Below are 27,239 nucleotides of genomic sequence, written 5' to 3' on the forward strand. Positions count from 1 at the left end.
GCTAGGCCTCCCCCTCTCATTTCCGACCGCTGTCCTGTAGTGAAGAGCACGAAGCCTGGTGGCCGACAGTCCAGCGTGCCGTCCAGGCTTTGCCACTACCTGAATGACCTAGGCAAGTGGCTTCACCTTTCCGAGCGTAATTTCCTCATTTGCAAAACAGGGGTGTTAGAAGGCCTTACCTCACAGGGTGGTGATGAGGAGCAAATGAGATGACGCGCGTTTGGCATTTAGCACGGTGACTGGTACAAGAAAAATACTCAAAAATGTTACCTGTTATCAGCAGACAGTTTTGTCCTGCTCTCAGTAATGCTGGGGTGAACGTCCCTGCGCGTCTGGCTTCTCCCCATTTCAGACTGTTTATTTGGGCCAGATGCCCAGAATTGGGATCCCTGGGTCTGCAGTGTTTTGAGGGGTTGCTTGAGCTTGCTGGTGGAGCCAGGTTCCCGCCTGCCTTGAGTGGAAGCAGCCCACAGCTGCTCTCTCCTCTGGGCCCCATCCTTGACTCTGCGGCATAGCCGGTCATCCCACAGCTTCCCAAACAACTGTCGCCATGGCAACTGGTGCCAGCTGCAGGAGAAGAATGCAGGCTTGGCTGTGACAGGGACAGGCGGGTGGTTGAGGGCGGGGCTGAGTGGGGCAGGGGCAGGCGTGGGTATAGTCCCCAGCTAGTCTGGAGCCCCTTTTGGGGCCCTAGCACCTTCTCCTGGAGGCAGCCTGACTCGTGCTGGGGGCAGACACATAGGTTCAGGGTCAGCCTCTGTTTCTTACTACAGGGCAACTTTAGACACAATGCCTCTTCTCTGAGTCGTAGTTGCTTCTTCTAGGGAATGGGGGCTTCACCTGGGCCCCAGAACGGCTGGGAATCTGGTAGGAGAGGCAGGTTGTGGCATTCTGGCCTGAAATAGAGCCCCTTGGACGGGTGTGAGGAGGTGGGTTGAAGCGCCATTTTCTTCTCTGTCCTGAGCGCCGCAGTGGCCCGTGCAGTCTGGAGCTGCTCTGTGGATGGGACAGCCAGGAACGTGGGGCGAGCAGCTCTGCCAGTGTCCCCTGCTCTACCCATCACAACCAGGGAGGCACACAGCTCCTCGGGCCCCACCTGGGCTCCCAGGCTCAGGTACCCCGTCTGCAGCTGCAGGATGTTAGGAGGTTGGGAGGGAGGAGTGTGTCTTTCCAGGCAGCCTGAGAGTAGCTCTCTTTACTGAGTGCTTGATGTATACCAGGGACTTCACGTGTCATCAGTTCATAGTTAATCCTCACGATAGTGTTAAAAGTCAGTATTAATACCCCTGTTTTGCTGATTGGGAAAACTGACATTCAGAGAAGTTAAGTGACTCATGCAGGGTCACACAGCAAATAAGTGGTAGAGCCACAGTTTGCATCCAGGCCTGTATGACTCCAGGGTTCATGCTCTGAGCCAGGCTGCCAAAGGCCTGGCTAAGGGGTTTGGATTTTTATGGAACTTTATTATAATTTGTTCAACAAGCATGGGAACTCCTCCAGGGATCTCATAGTCCGATGAAGGGAGTCAAACAAATAACCAGAGAATCGAGATAATAGGCCGAATCCTGGCGGACCCTGGATACCCAGATGGCAATTCAGTTTCCATGTATGTGGGATTGGTTTCTGGTCTCCCTATACTCATCTCGTTCAAATTTCTTTCCCTTTGCTAAAGTTATACCATGTTAATTATAATAGCTTATTAATAGTTCTTGATTATCTGGTGAGACAAGTCTCCCAACTTTTTTGTTTTCTGGAGGATCTCTGCTTTTATATTCTTTTGCTCTTTAATATAAATATTACACTCAGCTTGTCAGTTTACACACACACACACACACACACACAAAACCTGTTGGGATTTTGATTGGAAATATACCAAACCTATAAATCAGTTTAAGGAGAATTAACATCTTTACAATATTGAGTCTTTCAATCCATGAACATAGTATATTCTTCCATTTATTTTGATCATTTTTAATGTCCTTCAGTGAAGTTTTATATTTTCTCATAAAAATTTTGTATATCTTTTTCACATTTAATCCTAAATACTATAGCTATATCTATATCTATACATAACTTGTTCTGGAAAATTTCAAATATATGTAAAAGTAGACTGAATTGTAAGCAGGGATTGGCAAGTTATGGCCCGTGGGTTGGCCACCTCACCTGGTTTTGTGAATAAAGTTTTATTGGAACACAGACGTGATTGTTTGCCTACGTATTGTCTCTGGCTGACTTTATGCTACAATGGCAGAGTTGAGTGGTTGCAATAGAGACCTTATATTTGGTTTAAAATATTTTCTCTCTGACTCTTTTCAGAAAAGAATACCTGGCCCCTGGCATGAAATCCCTTGTACTCATCACCCAATGCTACCAACCGTGTGTTAACTTGCCTAAAAGTTGACAATAACTCCTTAATTTCATCAAACATTCACTCAGTATCCAAATTTCAGTAGTCTCACAAAGATAATGTAGTTTATCTTTTTAAAGTCAGGATCTCAATGAAGTCCACACATTGCAAGTGGTTGATATGCCTTTTAAGCCTCTTTTAACGTATAGGGTCTCTCTCCATATCTTGTTTTTCCAGCAGTCTGTTTTTTTTTTTTTAAAGATTTTATTTTTTCCTTTTTCTCCCCAAAGCCCCCTGGTACATAGTTGTGTATTCTTCGCTGTGGGTTCTTCTAGTTGTGGCATGTGGGACGCCGCCTCAGCGTGGTCTGATGAGCAGTGCCATGTCCGCGCCCAGGACTCGAACCAACGAAACACTGGGCCGCCTGCAGTGGAGCGCGCGAACTCAACCACTCGGCCACGGGGCCAGCCCCACCAGCAGTCTGTTTTTGAAGAAGCTAGATTGTCCTGTAGCTTCTTGTGTCCCCATGGTACAGTTAGACCTGTGCCTGTCTTCCGTATTTCCTGTGAACAGGTGATTGAATCTGGAGCTTTGATTAGATTCGGGTTCAAAGTTTAAGGCTTGACCGCTTTACAGGTAGTATTGTGGTCTTTCCATCTGAAGGCACGTAGTGTCTTATTGTATTATGTTATATTTTTTGATGCTACTATAAAATGATAACTTTTAAAAATTGCCGTTTCTAACGGTTGCTAGCAGCCCTGGGGGTCTAGTGGTTAAGATTTGGCGCTTTCATCACTGCGGCCCAGGTTCGTTTCCGGTCAGGGAACCACACCACCCGTCTGACTGTTGTCATACTGTGGCGCCTGCATGTTCCTGTGATACTGGAAGTTTTTGCCACCAGTATTTCAAATACCAGCAGGGTCACCCATGGTGGACAGATTTCAGCACAGCTTCCCAACTAGGATGAGGAAGAAGGACCTGGCCACACACTTCTGAAAAATTGGCCATGAAAACCCTGTGCACAGCAGCAGAGCATTGTCTGATAGAGCGCTGGGAGGTGAGAGCATGGTGCAAAAACACTGGGCAGGGCTCCGCTCTGCTGTCCACAGGGTCACTAGGAGTGGAATCCACTTGACGGCACTAACGACAAAAACCTGTTGCTAGTGTATAAAAATGCAACTGATTTTGCAGAAATCTTTCTGAACTTTTTAATTAATTCATATAATTTCTCTATTAGGATTTTGTTTTCTATGTAGACAATCATATCATCTGCAAATAATGACAGTTTTATTTCCTGTCCAATTCTTACATCTCCCCCGGCCCCTTTCCTTGTTGTGTGGCTAAGACCTTTAGTATAAGATTGAATAGAAGTGGTGATAGTGGGGACCCTGGCCGTCTTCTGAAGTTTAAAGGGAGTGTGGTCATCGTCTCACCATGAGAGTGATGTTTGCGATGTTTATACATAGATGCTCTTTATCAAGTGAAGGAAGCTTGCTCTATTCCTGGTTTGCTCATTATTCTGAATGGACAGTATAGTTTAACAAATACGTTTTCTGCATTTTTTAGATAATACGCTTTTTATTCTCTAATTTATTAATGTGGTAAATTTAATGAGTTGAGTTTTTAAAATGTCAGTCTTTCATTTCTGAAATAAACTCAACTTGATCATGTTATATCTTTTTTACACTTTCTGAATTCGTTATGATAATATTTGGTTTGGAATTTTTGCATTTCTACTGATGAGTTAACTGTCCTGAAATGATTTGTTCTCTCATTATCCTTATGAGATTTTGGTATCAAGGCTTTGCCAGCTTCATAGAATGAATTGAAGAGTGTTTTCTCTTTTTCTGTTTGCCGCAATAATTTGTATGAAATTGGACTTATTTGTTCTTTGAAACTTTGGTAGAATCACTGGTTAAAAAAAAAGTCTAGACTGATGTTTTCTTTTCTTCCCTTTTTTTTTTTTTTTTTTTGCTGAGGAAGATTCACCCTGAGCTAACATCTATGCCAGTCCTCCTCTATTTTTTTTTCCTGTTGTCAGTTGTATCTTCCCTCTTTTCCTTAATCTTGCCAGAGAATTGTCTATTTTTTTTTTAAAGATTTTATTTTTTTCCTTTTTGTCCCCAAAGCCCCCCAGTACATAGTTCTATATTCTTCATTGTGGGTCCTTCTAGTTGTGGCATGTGGGATGCTGCCTCAGCGTGGTTTGATGAGCAGTGCCATGTCTGCGCCCAGGATTTGAACCAACGAAACACTGGGCCGTCTGCAGTGGAGCACGGGAACTTAACCACTCGGCCACGGGGCCAGCCCCAATAATTGTCTGTTTTTTAATAGTCTTTTCAAAGAACTGATTTTTGGTTTTGTTGATCCTCTCCATTGTATGTTTGTTTTGAGTGTCATCTTTCTTTCCACTTCTTCTCGTATTTTATAATATCTTAAAAATTATGCTTAGGGGCCGGCCCCATGGCCAAGTGGTTAAGTTTGCGTGCTCTGCCTTCGGCAGCCCAGGGTTTCACAGGTTTGGATCCCGGGCATGGACATGGCATCGCTCATCAGGCCATGTTGAGGTGGTGTCCCACATGCCACAACTAGAAGGACCCACAACTAAAATATGCAGCTATGTCCTGGGGGGATTGGCAGAGAAGAAGCAGGGGAAAAAATTATGCTTAGTTTATTAATTTTCCATCTCTTTTCCTTTCTAATAAAGTCATTTAAAGCTAAAAAGGAACCCCTTATCATCATGTTAGCTGCATCCACACACTCTAATATATAGTCTTTCTTATCATCAATTCTCAATATTTCATAATTTTTATTACAATTTTTCTTTGACCTATGTGTTATTTAGAAGTGTATTTCTTAATTTCCATTCACATGGATTTCTTTCTTTCTCTCTCATTTTCTGTTGTTGCTTTTTTTAAATAATTTTTTAATTGGGGTCACCTTGGTTTATAACATTATATAAATTTCAGCTGTACGTGATTATATTTCAACTTCTGTATAGACTGCTGTTATTGCTTTTTAACTTAATCATATTGTGGTCTGAAAATGTGATCTTTATCTGAGTTTCTGATATGGTAACCACTAGCCACTTGTGTCTATTGAGCACTTGAAATTTGGCTAGTCCGATGGAGACGTACTATAAATATAAAATGCACGCTGGATTTCAATGACTTAGTACAGGGAAAAAGTTAAAATCTCATTAATAATTTTTTATATTGACTACATGTTGAAATAATATTTTGCATATGTTGCATTAAGTAAAATATTAATTTCACTTGTTTCTTTTTACCTTTTTTTAATGTTGCTACTAGAAAACTTTATGGCTCATGTTTATATTTCTATTGGGCAGTGCTGGTCTAAAAAATACTAATCTTTTGAAATTTGTTGAGATTTGCTTTATAGCCCAGGCTATTCTTAATTTTTATATATGTTCCATGTGTCATTGAAAAGAATATGCATTTTCTAGTTGTTAGAAACCGTGGTCTATATATGTACACAGATTAAGCTTAATTGTTTTCATTAAATCTTCTTTATCCTTACTGATTATTTTGTTAGCTTAGATTTATCAAATGTTAGAGAGACACATTAAAATTTCTTGCTATAATGGTAGATTTTGTCTTTTTTCTTGTAGCTTTGTCAATTCTGGCTTTATATTTTTTGAGATTATGTTATTAGATGCTTATAAATTTATAGAGTTTTTATAGCTTCCTGGTGAAACTGCTTATCATTATGTAGTGAGGTCTTTGCCTCTTAGTATTTTTTGCCTTAAAGTCTGTTTTATCTGATAGTAATGTAGCTACAAATCTTTATTTTGGTTAGTGTTTGCCCATTCACATATTACTCTATTTTTTTCTCTTAACCTCTTTGCATTGTATTTTATAAATAGGTCTTATAAATATCTTATAAATAATTGGATTTCCTTTTTTTAAAACTCTAATTTTTGTATTTATCTGAAATATTAGTCCATTTACATTTGTTGTAGTTACCTATTTATTTGAATCTATTCCTACTGTCTTATTTGGTGCTTTGCGTATTTCCTGCATTTTCTATACTTATTCTCCTTTTATTGCCTCCTTTCAGATTGATTATTTTTTCTTATTCCTTTTTATCCCTCTAGTAGTTGGGAAGTTTTCTGTGCCCTCTTTACATTCTTCTGGTGCTATTTTAGAAATTTTAACACAAATACCTGACTTATCAAACTATAAGGTAGTTACTACTGATACCGGACTGGGTGGAACCCTAGTCCCAAGTTAGACCCAGCCCCTGCTGCGGGTGCTTGACCTCGCGCAGGAAAGAATTCAAGAGCATGTCAGGAGAGTTCACAAAGATTTGCTGAGAAAGGAAGATCAGGCTGATCGGGTGAAATACCAATGGGTCGGTCGCTGGGAAAGCAAGCCAGGCTGATGTGGTGGAAACTAGCCGACCAGCCCCCTCAGGCGTTTGGGGTACTGCTGTATAGCTGCTGGGATGGGTTGCTTTATGGGCTTGGAGCTGGTTGATTGGCAGTTGGTATTTGCCTGAGCCTCCCTAGGCACTTGTCTGGTGTTCCCGGAAAAGAGGAAGTGGCTTCACTTGCTGTTGCCAGGGACCCTCTTGGAGGAACTGTTTACTGCATCCTGTCTCACTACCTGTATCTTCCTCTGAAATGATATGAGGAGCTTGGAATGCTTTAATTCCAGGCACGCCCTTCCTAATTTATGTGCTGCTGTTATCCAGGCAATTGATCCTATCTTATGTTTTAATCCTACAAATTACACACTGTTACTGTTTCCTATGATCAATGTTTGTTTAGATTTAACAACATATTTATCATTTTCTTTGCTCAGAATTCCTTTTTACATCTCAGCTTTTCTATCTGGCATCATTTTTCCTGCCTTCTGCCTCAGGTTCATCCTTGAATATTGTGTTTATTGAGAAAAATAAAATTATCAAGAAAAACAGTAACTCGGTTTTCTCTGTGATATCTTTATTTTATCCTCATTCTCAAAAAATATTTTGTCAGGGTCCGCATTTGATAGTTATTTTCTTTAAGCACATTGAAGATATTATTCTACTATGGTTTGCCTTCCGTTGCTACTGTTGAGATTAGCTGTTAGTCTAATTGCCATTCCTTTGTAGGTGTCTTGGTGAGAGGCATGATAGTGTGGTGGTTAAAGGTGTGGCCTCTGGAATCAGACTGCCTGGATTTAAGTCTCAGCTCTTTGGTTTACTAGCTGTGTGACACTGGCCAAGCTGACTAACTTCTCTGTGCCTCAGTTTCCTCTTCTGTAAAATGGAGGCACAAATAATGTCAGTACCTAGCTCACAGGGTTGTGGGAAGGATTCAGGGAACTAACATGGAAAGCATTCAGCACAGTGGTGGCACATTTTCAGTGCTATTAAAGCGTTAGCTGTTATTTTTTCTCTTGATGCTTTTAGGATCTCTGTATCATTGGTGTTGAGCCCTTTCACTGTGGTGTGTCTAGGTGTGGATGTACTTTTATTTATCCTGCTTGAAATTCACTGAGCTTTTTGAATCTGTGAATTGTTGCCTTTTATCAATTCTGGAAAATTCTTCGCCATATATCTTCAAATACTGCCTCTGCCCAATGCTCTCTCCTGTCTCCTTCTGGAACTTTAGTTAGATTAATTCGTCCCTTTCACTCTATCCTTTGTGTCTCATTGACTGTGTTTCACCGTCTCTGTGCTGTAAATATTCTGGATAATTTCTTTAAATCTATCTTCTAGTTCACTAACTTATTTCAGCTGTGTCTAATATACTGTTAAACCTGCACATTGTTTTTAATTATCATCATCATCGTCATCATATTTTTCCTTTCCAGAAATTGTGTTTGGTTCCCAACCAAATCTGCTTGGTCTCTTCTTATATTTTTTTGCCCTTCACTCATATGTTCGACTTCTCCTTTTATTTCTTTAAACATATTATACATACATATTTGTATTCTGGTCTTGTAAGTCCAGTACCTAAAGACTTTGCTGGTCTGATTCTGCTCGCCGTTGTTTTGAAGCCTCTTAATGATGGACGGACCCCTGAGACAGGGGCCAGCCAAAAAGTTTTAAACTGGACGGGCTGTTCTTAATCTCTTTCCTGCTTCTGTTCTAGATGTCCCCTGTTTTCTTTTGTCCTGCCTCTTTCTCTATCTACTTTTTTGAAAGGCTGATTCATAGTTAAAAAAAAAAAAGTGAAATCTCCTTCGCAGCTCCCCGTCCCTTTCCCACTGGGGGCCTCGATTATTAGGTTCTTGTGGATACTTCCAGAGATATTTTATGCAAATTCAAGCAAACACAAATTTAAAAATTCTTTCTTTCTCTTTTTACCACACATAGTAGCACGGTACACACATTGTTCTGAACTTGTTTTGTAATTTAAAAAATGTAATTCAAAAAATGCTCATTTTGAATAGCATAAATACCCAAGGTCTACAAGTAGAAAAGGAAAGTCCCCCTGGAATTTCATTTCCCAGAGACAACCTCTATTATGCGTCTATAAATATATATTTACATAAATGGGCTTATGCAACAGATACTGTTCCATAACCTATTTTTTTCTTTTTTTTCCAAATAATATGCCTTGACATCTTTCCATGAATCTCTCCACATCTGTCCGTGCTCTCCACATAGCCCAGCAGTTAAGTGGCTGGGCTTTGGATTCAGACAGAACTAGGTTCTAATCCTAGCTCTGCCGCTGAGTAGCTATGGGACTTTTCAGATCCTCTCTGAGCCTCAGTTTCCTCATCTGTAAAATGGGGATAGAAATAGTGCATACCTCATGGTCGTGTTCTGAGACCTTAATAAGATCCCGGATGACGTGCTTCCTCCAGGGCCAGCTACTTGATAAGCCCCTGATTAATGGTAGTTTTGATTATGACTCACCCTTTGTGATGGCCGTTTAGAACCCATAGTGTGATGTGAGATTGTTTATTAATCATTCTCCCTTCCATGGGCATTGGATCGTACTAAAATTTAGTTGTAAATACCAACCCAGTGAACAGTGAACATGCGTCTTTCACCTTTGTGTGAGTATCCCGTGAATTCCCTGCAGTAGGGTCCCTGGGTCCTTTGAATTCTAATCTCTGCCTCCTCTATCTCTCCAAGGAGGAAACGAGCATGCCCCATGGGGTGAAGCATGTGTGTTACGTACGTTTTCACTTTTTATTCCTGCTCTTCTTGCTCCCTCTCCTCACGTCCAGGGGGGTGGCAGGGGTCTTCTACAGTAGAGACCACCCAAGGCCCCCTGGCCTGCGCTCCTCCAGAGCATCCTAGTGCTCCCCACTTCCTGTGATGCTAAATCTCAGACTTCTAGTTTCCCCCAAACCTTGGTACCTGGCCATTCATGATAATTCATTTAAGGATTAGTTTTCAGACCTATATGCTTTCAAAACAGTTCCCTGTGGTTTGCAATAAATGAGAAGGATCAAAACATACTTAAAATGGGATAAAAAGCTAAAGAAGCAAGAAAAGGGGGAAGAGAAGGGGAAATCTTGCTACAGCAACCTCTCCCCCTCTACCAATCCTGGAAAGGCAGAATTGCTAGGTTCAAAGTTAACACTGAGCTTCCTGGTAGCCAAAGCAAAAAAGGGAGCAGGATAGATTCTATAGCTCATTAGAAGACCAAAAACCATTCTGCACCTTGAAATGGTCCTGAAGGGCTTTCTCTCAGGGGCAATAGAGGGGTGATTGATTGGCAGTCTTTCAGAGGAGATGATGGACCTGTTTGCCATGTGGCTTCTTCAGGGGAGGGGCAAAGAGCAAGTCAGTGACCCCTGAAAAGGGGAATGACAAGAGCTTTAAGGAGGTGAAGGTGCACTCAGAACAGGATCTGCCCACCCTGGTGAGATGCATCTCTAGTCAGGAGATTGAGAAGGGTGTCGGTACAGGGTCCAGTTACTCTGAACCTGGCTGGGAGTGAGAGGATGGGAACAAAGCCAGGCTCCTCTCCTGGGACCGAGGCCAGGCAGTCCACAGACATTTCTTGAACCCTACTTTGTGCCAGGCCTTTTCTAGGCATTGGGTATAGAGTGGGGCCCAAGACACATGTTCCCTGTCCGCATGGAGCTTACAGTCCAGCGGGAGAGAGTGACGTTCAACAATCCCAGGTGAGGGGAGCTCTCTGAAGGGCTGCGCCGCTGGGTTCTGAAGTGCTCTTCTCCCCCTGCAGCTTGGTTCCGGGGCTGTGATCCACCTCCTGGGGGCCATCAGCCGTGGCCAGGCAGGGGGGCCACAACCTCCGAAGCTGGAGGTTCTGGAGAACATGATGGAGGTCAGCTCAGCCTCACCCGCCCAGAGGCCCAGAAGGAAGGAAAGGCCCATGGCCCGGGGGCCCACTGGGTGCCAGGTACAGAGCAGGGTCTTTACACAGGTGATGTTGCTTAATCCTACTGAGAGAGGCGCCTTCATAGTGACTCTCAGAGGTGTCACTGCAACCTAGAAATTTGGTGTGACTTGCTCATGGTCAAGCAGAACATAATCGCCAGACACGGGTTACACCCTACCTGGCTGGTAGCCCGGGGATCTGCAAGCTCTGTCCCCTGCACTACTGAATTCAGGGGCTGGATGGCGGCAAGGGAGGGGCTGGGCCTCCAGCGCATTTGGAGAGGGAGCCCTCACTGACCTTTGTTCTGGGTGGACCAGCGTGTCTTGCCATCCCAAGGCCCTCTAGCGTCTTCCCTCAGGAGGGACAGCCTGGGGCTCGGTGGCCTCTCTGACCCCGTCCGCCATCTGGGAAGTCATTCTCTTCCCTTCAGGGGACCCCCCACCCCCTGCCCCTGCTTCTTCTCCACATCCTCTTCCTCTTGCAGGAGTGTGTTCCTGTTCAGGCCGGTGCTGTGCGTCCAGGGGTGAGTGCTTCTGCCCTGCCGAGTGGCCTCTCTCACTGAAGTACAAGTCAGGGAGAATGGTGGAGTGAGGAGGGGACTGGGGGAAGCAGTGTCCCCCTGGAGCCAGGAGGCTGTCCCAGAGACAGGGCCTCAGTCCTCACCCCTCCCCCACAGTGCGGCCCAGTGGAGGCTGAAGACAGGGAGCCTGGTGAACGAGATGGAGGAGAGGACCCAGGTGAGGGCCAGAGAGGGGGACCCCCAGCCGCCGACTGTCTTCCAGGGACTCCTGGGACTGGAGGGGCACATGCCCTGCTCCTGGCCCCAGCCCCTGCTGAGGACTCTTCTCTGCCCCGCAGTCAGTCTGAAGTCCTTCCACAAGGGGTGGGGGCTGCTGGCTGCCTGGGCTCAGCTCCCAGACAGATATCCCAGACATCCTAGGTCCCTGAGGGCGGTACCCCTCCCTCGTCTGCCAAAGCCCCTCAGCACTGAGTCACCCCTCCCCTTCCCCTGAGCCTCCCCTAGGAGCCTGTGATTCTCTTTCCCCACAGCTCAGCTTCAGCCCCAACAGGAGAAGAAACCCCTGGATATTGGGGTACGGGGCACTGTGGTTCGTGCCATGCAGGAGGTGCTGTGGAGTCGGTAAGGCTTGCTCCCTGCTTCCCTGACATCCAGGACATCCTGATGGGCTGCCCTCACATACCACCTCCTCCCAGGGCCCTGCCATGTTCTAAGGGCTTCTGTGTGTATGACTAACCCCATTTTGTAGCTGTGAGGTCACTCGCCCACATGGTGAGCCAGAGAAGAGCTGAAATTTGACCTGAGTCTCTCTGACGTCAAGGTCATGGTTTTCCCATTAAGCTGCTGCAGCCCTCAGCGTCTGCTCAGGTCCTTGTGGATGTCACCCGCAGCAAATGCTTTCGGACACAATGAGACTCTGTGCTGGGAGCATCTCAGAGATCTGAGCCCAGAGCTCTTGTTTACTAGGTCCAAAGAGGGCAGGACTTTACAAAGGCCACACAGCAAGTCAGTGGCAGATTCAGGGTTACATCCGGGGCCAGGACTCGTCCCCTGCTCTGACTGATGTCTTACCCTCCCCTCCACGCATTCCGCAGTTCCACTGGCCAGGGCTGGAGCATAGGGGAGCAGTCAGATCTTGCTTTGCCACTAATCGTGTGGCCTTGGGCAAGCCCCTTATCTATTCTCTGAGCCCGAGTCGCCCCGTCTGTAAATGGAGAATGATAGTTCTTGCTCACAGAGTTGGGGTGAGAATAAATGGATTCATGTGGGAAAATGCTCAGAATAGAAACCGGAGTTGGCCTAGACCGTGCTGCCCACCTGTATCTCCCTCTCGGGCTCAGTGCCTGGGTGACCCCACGGGCTCAGTGCCATGGCCCTGCCCTTGACCCCACAGCCTTCAGGAGCTCCCAGACCTGGTGCTGAGTGAGGAGGCGGTGGAGGGCATCGCTGCTGGCATCGAGGCAGCCCTCTTTGACCTGACACAAGCCACCAACTGCCGCTACAAGACCAAGTACCGCAGCCTGCTGTTCAACCTGCGTGACCCCAGGAACCCTGTGAGCCGGGCTTTGGGCTTGGCCACGCCCCTCCTCAGCGGTCCTGGCAGGATGTTGGGGTGGGGGCTCTCGGAGCTGTGTGGTGCAGCCCCTGCCCTTGCCCCTGCAGGACCTGTTTCTCAAAGTGGTCCATGGAGACGTCACCCCCCAGGGCCTGGTGCAAATGAGCTCGATCCAGCTGGCCCCCCAGAGGCTGGCCCACTGGCGGGACCAGGAGGAGAAAAGGGTGAGCTGTTGGATCAACTCGGGATAGGCGACGGGACATGGGAGGGAGGCAGCTGGCCTGAGGATGGAGCAGGGAGAGACAGAGACAGAGCAGAGTGAGGAGGAAGGCGGTAAGACAGGGGAGAATAGACAGACAGAAACATAGAAGCAAGGGAATAGAAGGAAGGAGCAGGCAGACAGGGAGAGAGAGTAAGAGAGACTCTCCCCATAAAAAAAAAAAAAAAAAAAGAAGGAAAAGAGGCTGAGATGAAAGGGATTGGAGATGGAGAACTCGGTAGAGAGGTGACACCCTGAGAGGGGTTGTCTTGCACTTGCTTTTCTATGGAGCTGGGCTGGAGGGGGTGGGCTGGGATGATGGTCTGGAGTCTGGAGTCCAGGATTGTCATCCACCATTGAGGGGGTAGACCCTGTGGGGTGGCCCTGTCCCCATCCCAGCCTCAGAAGCCCCAGAAAAGGCTAGAAGTCTTCCTGATCCCCCAGGCTGGGTGAGGGACCCCACGGCCCCTGGACTTCACAGTTACACCCCCATATACCCCATGGGTCTCTCTCTGCCTGGGAATTGCTCAGGGGCAGGGAAGGTGGGCACTGAGCGAGCTTTGGGGATGCTTGTTTAATGGTTGTTGGTGGCCCAGTGAGAAACCAGTGACCTAGGGAGTAGGCCATGGGATGGGTGGGGTGCTAAGGCCCCTGTTCTGGGAGACACTGGGCTGATTGGAATAAATAACTAGAACCCATTAGGTGAAGCCGTCCACTGTAGGCTGAGCTTCTGTCCAGACATTGGACCAGGGAGCAGGACCAGCTACATAATTTGTGGGGCCAGTGCAGAATGAAAATGTGGGGCCCTTTGTTCAACAACCATTAAGAATTTCAAGGAGCCGGCTCCATGGCTGAGTGGTTAAGTTCGTGTGCTCCACTTCGGTGAGGGCTTTGCTGGGTGCGGATCCCGGGTGGAGACGTGGCCCCATTCATGAGGCCACGCTGCGGCGGCGTCCCACACAGCACAACCAGAGGCCCTCACAACTAGAATCTACGACTATGTGCTGGGGGGCTTTAGGGAGAAGAAGAAAAAAACACCAAAAGATTGGCAACAGATGTTAACTCAGGTGCCAATCTTAAAAAGAAAAAAGAATTTCAGGGTGATGACGGCATTAAGCACCGGGCCCCCGTCCATGAAGCCAGCTGTGCTGGGAGGAGAGGACCTCTGTCCTCCCGGGTTGTTAGAAAGGGAGAGACAGGCTTTCAGGAAACATTTCAGATGGGATGACATTGACTAATGGTAAGAATCACAAGTAGCATTTATTATGAGCCAGGCTCCGGGCGAAGCACTCTACATACACTGTTTAATATCAGGCTCTTAATTGAATTCCTAGAGAACAGATAAACTGAGGCTTAGAGCAGTGAAGTCCTTGCCCAAGCCCACACTACTTTGTGGGTCTTTATTAATGGCCCAGGTGGCGCTCCGGGGCCTGTACTCTGTCGACTGCACCATGCTCTTCCCAGGATAGAAGGTGAAGGGCAGGCGGAAGCAGAATTGACTTGCTGGTGAAGGCGAAGTTCAAGAAGGCTTCCTGGAGGAGGCAGGGCTTGAGGTGGAGGGTGAAGGAGTAGAATATGGAGAGGTAGGTCTGAGGGTGGAGGTGAGAATGAGCGAAGCTAAAGTGTGGAGGAGAGGAAGGCCTCATGGAAGGGGAACCAAAGGAGGGGACTTGTGGGAGGAAAGTGAGCACTTGGGCTCTTGGTGGCCAGAGACCCCCAAACCCCAGCTGAATTTGGGCTGCTCCGCCCCCTCAGGGCCTGGAGATCATTGAGCAGCAACAGAAGGAGCCGTGCCAGCTCCCGGCCTCCAAACTGACCCACAAGGGTGAAGTTGAGATCCTGCGGGACACGGACCAGATGTTGACCCTGGAGGACCTGGTGGTAAGTGGGAGCCTGACCTGGTGCAGGGCAGAGCCAGCGCCCAGAGATCCCACTCCTCACCTCACCAGCTCTGTGGCCCTGGGCAAGTCACCTGCCTACTCTGAGGTCCACCGTCTTCATTGTAAAGCAGGGTAATGACCAGGTGAGCATGGTGCAAGCCAGCTTCCAGCACAGGGCCTGTCACTGCCTCTCAGTGCTGGGCCCCCCCTTTTGGCCTAACCCCAAGGCACCCTGTGTGAGTGGTAGTAAATGCCATCACTGCTGTTTCCCCCAACCTCAGACATGGCGACTGGATCTCTGTTGGAAAGTGGGAGGGCCACACTGTTTGAGGCAGTGACTTTTCTGGATGTAAAGAAGACAGACCTGCCCTATTCGGTGGAAGGTGGGAGGACTTAGGGGTGCTGCGGGTGGAGAGCCACCAGAGCCCAGGGCAGATGGTCCAGTCTTCTCTTGTCGCTGGGCATCTGCTCCATCCTCATGTCCATCTTTTTTTTTTTTATCTTCCCAAAGCCCCAGTACATAGTTGTACATCCTAGTTGTAGGTTCTTCTAGTTTTTCTATCAGGGACACCTGCCACAGCATGGCTTGATGGGCAGTGTGTAGGTCCACACCCAGGATCCAAACCGGCAAACCCCGGGCCACCGAAGCAGAGCGTGCGAACTTAACCACTTGGCCACGAGGCCGGCCCCCTCATGTCCATCTTGCACATGGCCTGGCATGGGGGCTCGGCGGCCCTCGTGCCAGTGAACCCATCAGCTCAACCTCCTGCAGCCAATGAGAACTCCCTCTCGGCTCACTTCAGTCACACTCGGAGGAAGGCCGCTCTGGTTTTGGTTGGGTGTTCCGCAGGTCACACGTTCACCCCAGTCTAACCAGTGGTGCGTCGAGGATCGGGGAGTGTGGGGCTGGCCCCCTGAGCCATGCTCACTGGGAAAATGGCAGTGAACGTGACACAAAAATCCCTGCTCCCCCCACCCAACATCCAAGCCAGGAGAACCACTGCCTGTGCAGAGAGGAGCCCTAAGGCGGGGTGGCTGCTCCCCACCCCAAACCAGGCTGTATTCCCTGAGGAAATTGAATGTAAATGTAACGGGAGGAGCTAAGAAGATGGGGAGAGAAGCCCCTGCCCAAGAGAGAAAGAGAGAGTGTGGCAGAGTTGGAGAGGGGAATGTCGCACACAGGAGTAATCTTTATTTCTTATTGAACACCTACCGTGTGCCCCTTTTACAAACAGTGCCCCTTCCACCCTCACGATGACCTATGAGGCAGGTGATGCCCATTTCCTAGGTGAGGAACCTGAAGCCATTCACCCAAGGTCACTTGGTTGGCAGTGGTGGATTTGAACCCAGGCTGTCTGACCTCAAAGCCAGGGCCTTGGCACTGCTCTGCAGGTGGTTTATCAGACCAGAGTAGAGTTTCAGCATCTTCTTAAATCTTCCTAAAGCAATGTTTGTTTTGGGTTTAAAGCTGTTTGTATTATGAAGAAAAAAGCTGATTTGGCAATGGGCATGAGTCTTAAAAATATTCTTTCTTTTTGATTTGGTCATCTGCTTCTAGAACTTGTCCTAAGGTGATAATTGGAAGTTTAGGAAAATGCTTTCTGTGCAAGGATGGCATCAGTACTGTCAGTAATAGTGAGAGCTCGGGAACAACCCAGTTGTCTAGCCGCAGAGGTGCCGCGTACGCCACAGTCCACCCCATCGGTGTGTGTCTACAGGGACTATATACCATGGCAAATGTCTCTGCTGTAACTCATGGACAGAATGAGAATACGAGGTTGAATATTTAATCCCAGTGATTTTAGTCAAAGGAGCCCCAAAACTCTGTGTATAGAAAAAATATTACAAAGGAATACCAGAATATCGACAGTTGTCTCTGAGTGGTCAGACAAGGGGGGATTTTTTTTTTTTAATTTTCAAATTTTTGGTACTTTCCAAATTTTTTTAACAAGTTCGTAGTACTTTTGTAAGAAAAGAATAAATTATTTGGAAAAATAAAAACACATCCCTGAGGCTGCCTACTCATAGAGGGCTGCTGACTTCCCCACTCGCCTTCCCCATCCACCCCTCTCTCCTCCTGCGCCTCCCAGGAACCCGTGGTGTCCAAAGATTGCAGCCCACTGGCCCTGTCTGCCACGTCAAAGGACAACACGGAGCAGCATGAGGACCCCACGGAGCAGCATCCGGACACCACGGAGCAGCATGAGCACCACTTCCTAGACCCCAGCTGCTGCATCTGCATGGGTTGGGGGAGACACAAGAGTGGAGCAGGGTGGTGGGCAGGCCGGACCGTGGGGTTCAGCAGCAACAGGGATTTGTGGCCTGGGGAGAAGGTGGCAGGGTGGGGATGCCTGTGCCCCAGGTCCCCTCAAAAAGACCCTGGTCCAAACCCTGGTTCTGAAGCCCTGGGCTGGCTTCAGCCAAGCTGCCTCCCCCTGTTCAGCTCCTGTCGCTGCTGTTTGCAGACTGGGAGCCCTCGTGTGAGCTGCCAGGCTCCTTCAAAGCCACCAGCAGGTTGGGGGACAGTGTCTTCCAGAGAGCCCCAAGCCCAGCCCCTGTGTCCTCTCCAGAGGTGCCCCAAATTGAGGAGAAGCCTCCCACGGAGTCCCAGGACAGGTGGGCTGGAGGCAAGGAGGGGGTCAACCTGGCATGGTCAGTGGGGGAGGCCACCTGCTCGGGCAGCAGACAAAGCTCCAGCTTTTCTTTCCATATGCTGGGGCAAATCCTCCCTCTTTTGTGAGTCTCAGTTTCCCCATCTGTGCAATGGAACTAACCATCCCAGCCTAGTGGTTCCTCCCACTGCATGAGGCTATCCTTGGACCAGTGTTCCAGCACCCACCAAGGGGACACAGGACCTGCTCTGAAACGTAAGGAGGTGCCGGGAGAAGTGCTGATGACCTGCTCTGCCTGGCCCTGTCCCTCTGTCACTCCCTCTAGGCTCCAGGTGTCTACTGGTCCCACAAAGGCCCTGCCCAGCCAGCTGCCTTGGGAAGGGACTCTGGACATGTTCTCCATCAAGCGGTTCAGGGCCAAGGCCCAGCTGGTCTCAGGACACAGCTGTCAGCTCATCATGGTACTCCTGCCTTGCTCACCAGGGACTCCCTCACACACTGATCAGCCCAGTCAGCTACTTATACCCCTATTCACTCATTCATTCATTCATTCTTTTACTCGGTCATTCTAAAACAAGTCATTGGTCCCCTCTTCATGCCTGGCTCTGTGCTAGGCATGGGGCGAATGAGATGCCAGCCCCACTCCTGCAGAGACACACGTGGGTAAAGGACTCCCTGTAACCCAAGGCACAAAGCAAGAAGGGGCCAGGAGAGGAGTCTGGTACCTCCCTGGCCCAGAGGAGGGTTTTAGGAGTGATTGTTGAATGACTGAATGATCAGCTAAAGTGTTGGATGAGGGTGGGAGGTTAGAGGAGGGAGTCACGGGCTTCTGAGAAGTTGTAGATTGGTCAGGACAGGCTGTAGGCTTCCAGGGGCAAGGGCTTCCTGGGCAACCACTGGGGTCCTGATATAGTGCCTGCCCATCCTCTTTGCCACAGTCTGTGGCTTCTGGGTGGCTGGTATTGAGTCTGCCCTAAGTGGGTGGGAAGCAGGGAGGCTGACTGGCCATCCTACCTGCCCCCAGGCCCTGCCCGAGGTGATCCGCTCAGCAGGCTGCATCCCCCCCAACACTGTCTGGGACCTTCTGGCCAGCATCTGCCCAGCCAAGGCCAAGGTAACCGCCCACCCCTGGGCACCACCTCCTCTCCTAGTGCCATATCCCCAGCCCTGTGCCCCCTCTCTACCTCTGGAGCAGAGGCCTGGGGTAGGATATCCAAGGCTAGTTCCCATTGTGACTGCAGACTCACTGTGCGACCCTGGGCAAGTCCCTCTGGAAAGTGGGGACACACTTCCTCACAGGGTTCTCAGAGGTTTAGACGAGACCAGGGGTGTTCACAGGAGCAAAGGGTGACCACTCCTAAAGGTGCTCTCTTCCTGCAACCGCAGGACGTCTGTGTGGTCAGACTGTGCCCACACGGAGCTCGGGACACCCAGAATTGCCGCCTGCTCTACTCCTACCTCAACAATAAGCAAAGCCACGGGCTGGCTGCTGTGGAACACGTCGGGGTGGTCCTGCTGCCCCTGCCTGCCTTCCAGCCCTTGCCCACCAGACTTCGCCGTCTGGGAGGCCCAGGTGAGTGCCCTGATGCCCATACATGTCCCTCACTTGACAGGGTATGGTTGACACCGTTTCCGTGTCTCCATGGAGGCAGGCAGGCCTCAGAAGGGACTCCTGACACAGGTTAATGTGATAATAACGAGAACAGCTCATACTTGTATATGGCTTACTACCTACTAGACAGTGTTCTGAAAGCTGTACTTCTGTTAATTCATTTAGTCCTCAAAATAACCGCTCAGAATGGTACTATAAGTTTCTTCATTTCACCGATGAGGAACCTGAGGTGGGCAGAAAGCATGAGCCCAGAGTCACACAGCCAGTCCGTAGCAGAGCCGGGCTTCCCAGCCAGGCAGCATGGCTGTGGCAACTGGGCGCCCAGCCACACACTGTACTGCCTCTCCAGTTAGGCACCCTGAATAGAAATGCATGGGACGGCCGCATTTGACCCGGACACAGCAGCACAGAGGCAGGCCCCACAAACAGTTAACTGAAAGCCTCCCCTAAGACAGGAAGGAGGGATGTTTTCACCGCAGCTGTCCTGGGCCAAGCTTGGCCTTTGTGTGTGGGTGCCCTCCAGGGTGTGGCTCTGGGAAAATGCCTGGTGGGGGTGGCCATCCAGGGATGGCCTGTACCCATTCCTGAGCAGAGTGCTTGGCCTTTCTGGGCTGCCTCTCCTGGGGACAATGTGGTAGACTCTGAATCCATATAGTCTTGAGATCCAACTATCCATGCCCCACCCTCAGCCTTTCCTATGCTGAGAGCAAAATCTTCCGAGACAGGCTCCCCCTCCCACTTACTTGTCCCAGCATCTCAGGGGCCCCATCTCACTGCTGGAAAGCCCTTCTTGGGGTTTGACCTCCAGACCTCCGGCCGCAGCCAGAATGCAGCTTCTGGGGACTATGCGTTCTCTCCTGCCAGGCCTCTGGTCTCTCCCCTCCTCTTTCCCCAGGCCTGGAAGTCACTCACTCAAGCCTGTTGCTGGTTGTGCTGCTTCCCAAGGCAGGGCTTCCAGACACGGCAGAGTCCAGCCTCTTGTGGGGGAAGGTTCGCAAGGTGGTCTCCTTCAACAGAAAAGTGGAGACGAGATACTACCAGCCGGAGGATAGGAGGCCGCATGTGGCCCAGAAGCGCTCCCGTCCCCATGGGGGTGTCCTGCGCCAGAGCCAGGGCAAAGGCAGCCTGGCACCAAAGGGAATTTGTGCTTGGGAGAGGCCCCCCAGAGGCAGGGGGAGACTGTGGGGAGAGCCTGAGACCTGGGAGGGTCGTGGGCAAGGGCAGTGGCCCCCAAAACCAGGCTGGTGCCACTCTGGGCATCCCTATTCAACAGCACCAGCTGGCCATGGCCAGCATCTCCACAGGGCCTCTTGTCCCCACCAAGCCCTGCTTCAGCATCTCGAATCCTTGGTGACCATAAGCCACCAGCTCCAAGCCTCACTGAGGTCTTCAGGCCAGGAACTCCTTCTCCCACCCCCTGCCCAGCCTCCTGCAGCCCCTGGAATTCTTGGCCTCCTCTGCCAGCCCCCTGCAGCTCCAGAGCCCCCTGGCCCAGCTCCTGATTCCTCTTTGGACCCTACAGAAGGAGCTGGCTCTGTGTGTCTCCTCCCTGGAGAGGCCTGAGCCCCATTACCCACCAGGAGAGGGGCTCTGATTCCCTCACCAGTGCTGAACCCTGAGCTGTTCCAGGGAGAGAGACAGGGGCCAAGGAAGGGGAGGGTCAGCTGTGTGAGTTTCCTGTTCTGCAGTCTGCTTGGTGTTGATTTTTGGTTCAATAAAGAATTTGGCAAAGTTGAGACTGCATCTGCTGACTGGTCAGGAGAGACACTGGGCCGGCTAGGTGTGGGTTAGGATGGGTGTGTTTGTGAGTTTGTGTGCACAGATGTAGCAGAGCTAAAGTGCTGGGAATGGAGCAGGCAGCCTTTTACAATTGCTGGTCTGAGGTCCCGAACCATCACTGTGTCCTGCTGTGCCCCAGGGCACAGTGGTTGCGTTGGTGGGTTCTGGAAACATTTTGCAAGTATTCTGAACTAAAAGGAAGAAGAGGTAACGGGAGATAGGGCAGGACTAGGGTGGGGGAGAGAGAGAAATGAGGCTTTTGAAGGGGCATGGACACCTAGAGATTTTTAGGGAGAAAAAAGTGAGCAAGTTGCAATGGTTTTAAAATTTTTCGGTTACCAAGATTTTTGCCTTTGGATAGTTCGGGGGGCACCACCGTATTCCCTATGTGTCTCTGTGTCTGTGCATCTGTGAGGGTCTCTGTGTGTGCATGTGCCTGTGAGCATGTGTGTGTGTACATGTGTGTGTGTCTGATTGCATGTCCGTGTGTTGGGTCTCAGGAAATTGGGAGATCCATATAGTATGACTCCTCTCTACGCCTTGCCAACTGCCGGAGACTGATACTGGAGAAAGCCCAGGCTGTGGGCCTGGGGTGTGGACATTCAGGGTGGGAATGGAGGCTGGTGTTAGGGCTGACTGTGCTGCTCTGCCTGGGGCCTGGAATGAGCTCTTAACAGCAGCCACAATTGTAAAGCATCTCAGTGTGGGGTGTACCTTGGGAGAGTTGAGTCTGGGGAGTGACCCCGGGAACTAGCTGCCCGCTGGCTGCCTAACCCAGCACGGAGAAGCAGGGCCTGGCTTGGAGAAGAGAACTTTTGACAGGACCCCTCCCTTCACCCCTTCCTCTCCCCTCCCCGGGTCTGAAGGGATGTACCCCTGCCCACTCCTTCTCAAAGTCTGCCGGTGTCCTAGCCTCTCCTTGCGCCGTGCTGGACTGGGAAGGACGGGCCGTTGGTTTTCGGGGCCATCCCTCTTCTCTGCCCCTTGAGCTTTGCTGCTGCCCTACCCAAAGCCGACAGCAGAGGGGGCCCTCGGCCTTGGGATGGAGGTCGGGGCTGGCCCGACTGGAGGCCTAGCTGGGGGGCGCGGGGGGGTGTGGGATTTTAGCTGAAGCGATCAGAAGCGGGGGTGGGGGTGGGGTGCGGGGTGGGACAGGGAGAGGGGACTGGACAGGGAAGGGGGCGGAGCTCCTTCGGGAACTTTTCCTGCTCGGAAAGGGCTTGTGAGCGCCACAGCCTCGGTGCTATATGTAAATAATACAAATTACTGTGCAACCTACAGCTGGATTCTGAGTCGGGGACTTGGGTCATTTTCCTAGGGTAGTTGGGGCAGGTTGGGGGAGACAGCTGTGTACCCCCTCCCTCCAGGCCCAGGGCTTCCACCCAGGGAGACGGGAGAGGGTTTGCTGCCTCCCCGGGGCACTGAGGGAAGAACAAGCTCTGTACTCTGTGCTGGGACTTCCCTTCGGAGCTTCAGTTTTCCTGTCTGTAAATGGGGATCATAGTGGGGCCCTCGAGCACCTCGCCCCGAGGAGAGGGCTATAGGTGGACCCCGAAATCCTGCTGCTTGTTTCGAGGCTGAGCGCAGGACAACATGACCTCCACCCACCTTTTGGCGTTAGTCCACTAGCCCCCAACCTTTCTTTTGGCAGAGGAGGCTAGGAACGCGGATTAGGCGAACTGTTGCTAGGGGGCGTGGCCAGCGGTTGCTAGGTTCGAAGGGCGTTGCTAGGCAACGCTGGGCGGGGCTCACGTTGCTAGGCCTGAGTAGGAGTCTCCAGGGACCCGAAGGGCCACGTAGCTCGCCTCGGTTGTAGTAGAAGGCGCCCCACGACGCTGCTCTCCCTGCGGCTTTCTCCGGGCCTCAGCTTTCCCCGGGCTGGACACCGCCTCCGAGGGTCCTTCCGCTCCACACCCTCCGCGACTCCGTGATCCTCTGGGCTCGGAAGCGAGGAACCCTGGGTCTTTGTGCACGTGTCCATGCGCTTGCTTGTGCGGTGGGGGGAAGGAGAGGGTCGCTTTGGGGTTTCCATAGCAACCGCTCCTGTGTCACCCCTTTGCTCCCAAGGTTTGAGCCGATTCTTGTACAAATTTACATATATCTGCATGTCATTAACATAGAGGCGGGGCCGAACTTGTTTTGGCAAAGATCCCTGGACAGTTCCTTTTGCTTCTGTCTCATCCCGCCTGATGGGCACGTGGGCTGTGCATGCGTGAGCGTTTTGCTTATTAATATTCCCAGATTTGGGGTGGGTGGGTAAACTGTAATAGTGACCACGGGTTCCAGGCACCCCGATCACCTTATTGAACCATTGGCATGAATCTGTCCAGGTACCCCTGACCAAAGACACACAGCCTCCCCAGGCAATGACAGACCTGATTGGAATCCCAATTCTGTCCTTTCTCTTCTGTCTTGCCTTAGGCAAGTTTAGTTCCCCTCTCTATGGCTCAGTTTCTTTCTCTGTAAATGGGGATACTAATCTCTAACTCGTCAGATTATGTGAGGGTTCAATGAGATGCCACTTTTGCATACACTTATTGCTGTTTCTGGCACACAGTAGGCGCTCAGTGGTAGCTCCCTCCCTCCCTCCATGGAGACCAGCTCCTCTCAGGACCCAGCCAAAGCAGATCTGCTTCCTTATCAGCTCAAGACATGACAAGTAAAGACCGAGAAGATCTTCTAGATGTCAGGGCAGACTGGATTTGAGGCACAGGACGAGGACTATGGGTTTGCCTGTTTATCATTCCTGGAGGCCGGAGACCAGGTTGGTGAAGCATGGCCACCCCGCCCCCCACTGCACCCCATCACCACCACCACACACATGTTCACACCCTTACACTCTTGTCTCTTTCAGGGGCCAACTGTGTCCAGAAACCTTGTTTTCTTGTCTCAGAGGCACTGGAGCCTGAGGTGGCTGCAGCAGTGGCAGCTGAGGTTGGGAAGTTTAAAGACCAGAGCTAAGAAGGTAGTGACCAAGAAAGTCCCCTCCAGGACTGAGATGTCTGGGGTGGAGCAGAGTCCAGTGGGAGTCTGAAGGCACAGACTGTGCTTGGAGAGCCACATATCTGAGCCTTTGCCAGAGAGGACTGGGGGACCCCAGGGCCACTCCATTGCCCTTTCTGGGCCTCAGTGTCCTCACTGTGGACAATTGGGACTCCTATGCTGTGACTTGGGGTAGGGGGAGGCAGAGGTCAGCTCAGCAGAGAGAACCCCATCACTGCTGCAGCTGTGTAGCAGTGCCTTGCAGGTGGTGAGTTCCCTGTCATTGGGGCTATGAAAGCAGAGGCTGAGGAGGACTCCTCGAGCATGGCTGGGATGGAGCAGCAGACCTCCTCCTGGAAGTTCTTGTTCTTATTTGAACTCTAATTGTTCCAGACAGCCTCTTCAAAAGCTGGGCAGTCCTTCCTGGGTCTAACTTCACCTTCCTGCTCTGGGAGAAGCTCCTTCTCCTTGCTCTTCTTTCTCCCAGTGCCTCTATAACCTTAACAGCCTTGGCTGCTAGGCACAGAGGAGAGGCAGAGGAGGCGTTAAAGGAGGACCAGTTCCACTCTGTGTTGGTCCTGTAGTCCTCAATTAGGTTCCGATAATGAAAATAAATGAGGTTGGCTCCTATCCTGGGTAGACAAAAGTTGTTGGTGATGGAGAGGGAGTGTAGGAGCTGGATTTTGATTGCTTGATTGGCTTCCTGGAGGAGGTAGGATTCCGTGGGGGCAGTACCCTGCAGTTGTCACTCTGACCGCTGCATGCAGGAATGCTGTCTGCTGGCGGATGGCCATGGGCCAACTCCTTTCCCGGTAGCCACCTGTGCTCCACAGGTAAGGCTTCCAGGGACCGGCTGAGAGCCTGGCAGCGCTGGGCTGGCTCACTTGTGTCCCACTCTGGGGGCCAATTAAGTCTCCATCCCTAGCCGCGCCGATTAACAGTTAATAAGGCAGCAAACACCTGCAGCTATGGAGGCGAATTAAGAGCAACAGTCGGCGTAATACACAACCTGATAAGTGAGCAATTAACAACCGGAGAAAGATTAATAGAAGCAATTACGTCCTACTCGGAGCTCTGTAAATATGACTGTCAATGGCTGGAGGATTCAGTCCAGTCTCGCCCAGCCCCACCCCAGGCCATAGCCTTTGCCGGGAGGGGAGCCAGCCTAGCCAGTCTGTGGATTCCAGACCACAGAGCCAAAGACACATGAGAAATGCATGCAGATGCCAAAGTGCACTAGACGTACATATACAGACATGTTAAGAGAGTCCACAAAATACAGTCACGCAAATACACAAATCCCCCACTGTCACCCACACTCACATTCACACAAATGGGTACACACAGCAACACATAGGTCCTGCCAGAAATACACACAGACATACATGGAAAAATACCGAGCATCACAGAGACATTTCCCTGCTTTACACAGAGCCAGAGCCACACGGACTGCCAGACACACAGTGACACTCACGTACACAAATTTGGACATGTAGACACACACAGCTACCTACTCCTAGCTCCCCATATGCATATGGCACCTGCTCTCCTTTGATGCCCGGCTTGCAAAGGGTCATCCATAGCAGGTAGGAGCTGCGGCAGGGCATTGGACTGAGGGAAACGGAGTGAGGGTGGGAAGGGACAGAATGTGTGTGAGCGCATATGCAAGTCTGTCTGCGTGCATGGAACTCTAAACATGTGTGTCCTTGCAAGAGTGTGTTTTACCAAAGAATGGATGTGTTCCTGAGTGTACACATGCATGTGCCTGTACATCTGTATGCCTACGTGTGTGAGGGTTTGTATGTCCTGCTGTATGCACGAGTATATGTACATAGGCATGAGTCCAGCAGATCTCTGACTACACATGCGGGTTTCTGGTTCATGTGTGATGCTGGGCCAGTGCCCGCATCTGGGTAATTGTGTGACTGTACTTCATAGTGGCTTTATGTTGTCCTGTCTCAGTGCTGGGGCAGGTTAGGGGAGTCTCTATGGGATGCTTCCCGGGGGAAGCTGGGAGTTCTGATCATGCCTGAAACCAGGGTCCACCTCCAGGGAACGGGGCTCAAGGAGTCAGGGAGCCTCTAGGACTCCTTGGGCTGACTGGGTCTCCCTCGCAGGGATTTCCAGCCCCTTGAGCGGGACTCAGCCCCATTGGGCCTCCCCCAGGTAGGAGGAGAGAAATGAGAACAGTTTCTAAAGAAATGGACCTGGAGGTTAATTTCTCCTGATTGAAAGCTGATCCAGGAATTCGCTGAGAATGGGCACCTTCCTCTGAAGGCCACAGCTCCCAGCCCCATTGGGCCTGAGCCCTCCTCACTCCTGCCTCCATCTTGGAGCTTCCCGTGGAAAACCCCCAGACCAAGACCCATGCACTTAGCTCACAGTCTGGGATGTACGCCGTCATACACAGAAACCTCACACCACAAGGATACGGTCACGCAGGCACACACACGTAGACAGTCGTGAATACAAACACATAAAATCCTACTCATAGTTGCACCCAGACTTAACCACCTACACACAGTCTTAGCACACACTCGAAATCACACACACAGGGGCACATGTGCAGCAATGCTCACGCACACCTGCACTCCCACATGCCCACACTTCCATCCCTCTCTGAGATGAGCCTAGTGCCAAGCCTGAGGGCCCAGAGGGGAGTCCTGTGACAGGTCCCCCCACCTCCTACAACACTAGCCTGGCCAGATGGCGGAGGCTGCCAGGCCCCAGGAGACCTCTCCATCACCGCTAACCTGCCAGCTGACAGGCGGGCGCACTGAGGCCTGGCTCTGCCGGAGGGGGCAGGAGTGTAAATAAGGAGGTAATGAGGCTCACCAACCTCCCCCACCCGCTACCCCAGACCTGGATGCTGCCTGCCCCAGGGCCCCTCCTTGTTGAGCAGGGAGGAGCTTCAGAGCAGGGACACACAGAGACACACTCAGACTTCCACAGGACACAAAAGGACGCAGACACAAGCAGGCACTCCCTCTTCAAACCACAGGCAGAGGTGCCCCCTCCCCAGGCCTGAGCTGCTCACCACAGCCAGGGCCGACCTTGCAGAGAGCCTGGCCAGGCCCCTCACCCCCATCTCTGCCTCCCGCCGTGTAGTGAAAGCAGACAGGAAATGATGATATAGTTCAGGGAAACAGATCTGAGGGCCCTCAAAGCCCAAACATCTGCCTGTCCGTCTGTCCTTCTGTCAGTCAATCCAACCTGTTATTTGACTTTCATTCATTCATTCATTCAATCTTTGTTTTTCATTTGTTCGTTTGTCCACTCATTCATTCAACCAATAAGGACATTAAACAAATCATCACACTCAGTCCGATGACCTGGCTGCCCTCCTGGCATCCTGGCCCAGGGGTATGCAGCTGGGGAG

General features: G+C 50.5%; 1 protein-coding gene and 1 long non-coding RNA gene across 3 annotated transcripts; one reads left to right on the forward strand and one right to left on the reverse strand.

Annotated features, from left to right (window-relative positions):
• Positions 1 to 617: 617 nt before the first annotated feature.
• LOC103543689 (SPOC domain-containing protein 1) lies at positions 618 to 20,835 on the forward strand. 2 transcript variants are annotated; one of them, XM_070595802.1, is made up of 14 exons: positions 618 to 1,114; positions 10,506 to 10,682; positions 11,146 to 11,184; positions 11,338 to 11,398; positions 11,712 to 11,802; positions 12,575 to 12,734; positions 12,844 to 12,960; positions 14,751 to 14,876; positions 16,966 to 17,119; positions 17,341 to 17,491; positions 17,813 to 17,948; positions 18,512 to 18,601; positions 18,874 to 19,060; positions 19,995 to 20,835. In XM_070595802.1, the coding sequence occupies exons 2-14, from the start codon at positions 10,599 to 10,601 to the stop codon at positions 20,660 to 20,662; spliced, it is 2,064 nt and encodes a 687-aa protein (XP_070451903.1). In that variant the 5' UTR covers positions 618 to 1,114; positions 10,506 to 10,598; the 3' UTR covers positions 20,663 to 20,835. The 2 variants fall into 2 exon arrangements, with proteins under 2 accessions (XP_070451903.1, XP_070451892.1); XM_070595791.1 differs by having other exon boundaries at positions 664 to 929.
• LOC139079650 (uncharacterized) lies at positions 19,054 to 22,578 on the reverse strand. Its single transcript, XR_011533429.1, has 3 exons — positions 22,487 to 22,578; positions 20,012 to 20,106; positions 19,054 to 19,323 (listed from the first exon to the last, which is right to left on the reverse strand). It is a non-coding gene; the product is annotated as an uncharacterized lncRNA (long non-coding RNA).
• Positions 22,579 to 27,239: the final 4,661 nt, after the last annotated feature.

This window comes from Equus przewalskii, chromosome 2 (genome assembly GCF_037783145.1).
Source record: "Equus przewalskii isolate Varuska chromosome 2, EquPr2, whole genome shotgun sequence".
NCBI classification, from domain to species: Eukaryota; Metazoa; Chordata; class Mammalia; order Perissodactyla; family Equidae; genus Equus; species Equus przewalskii.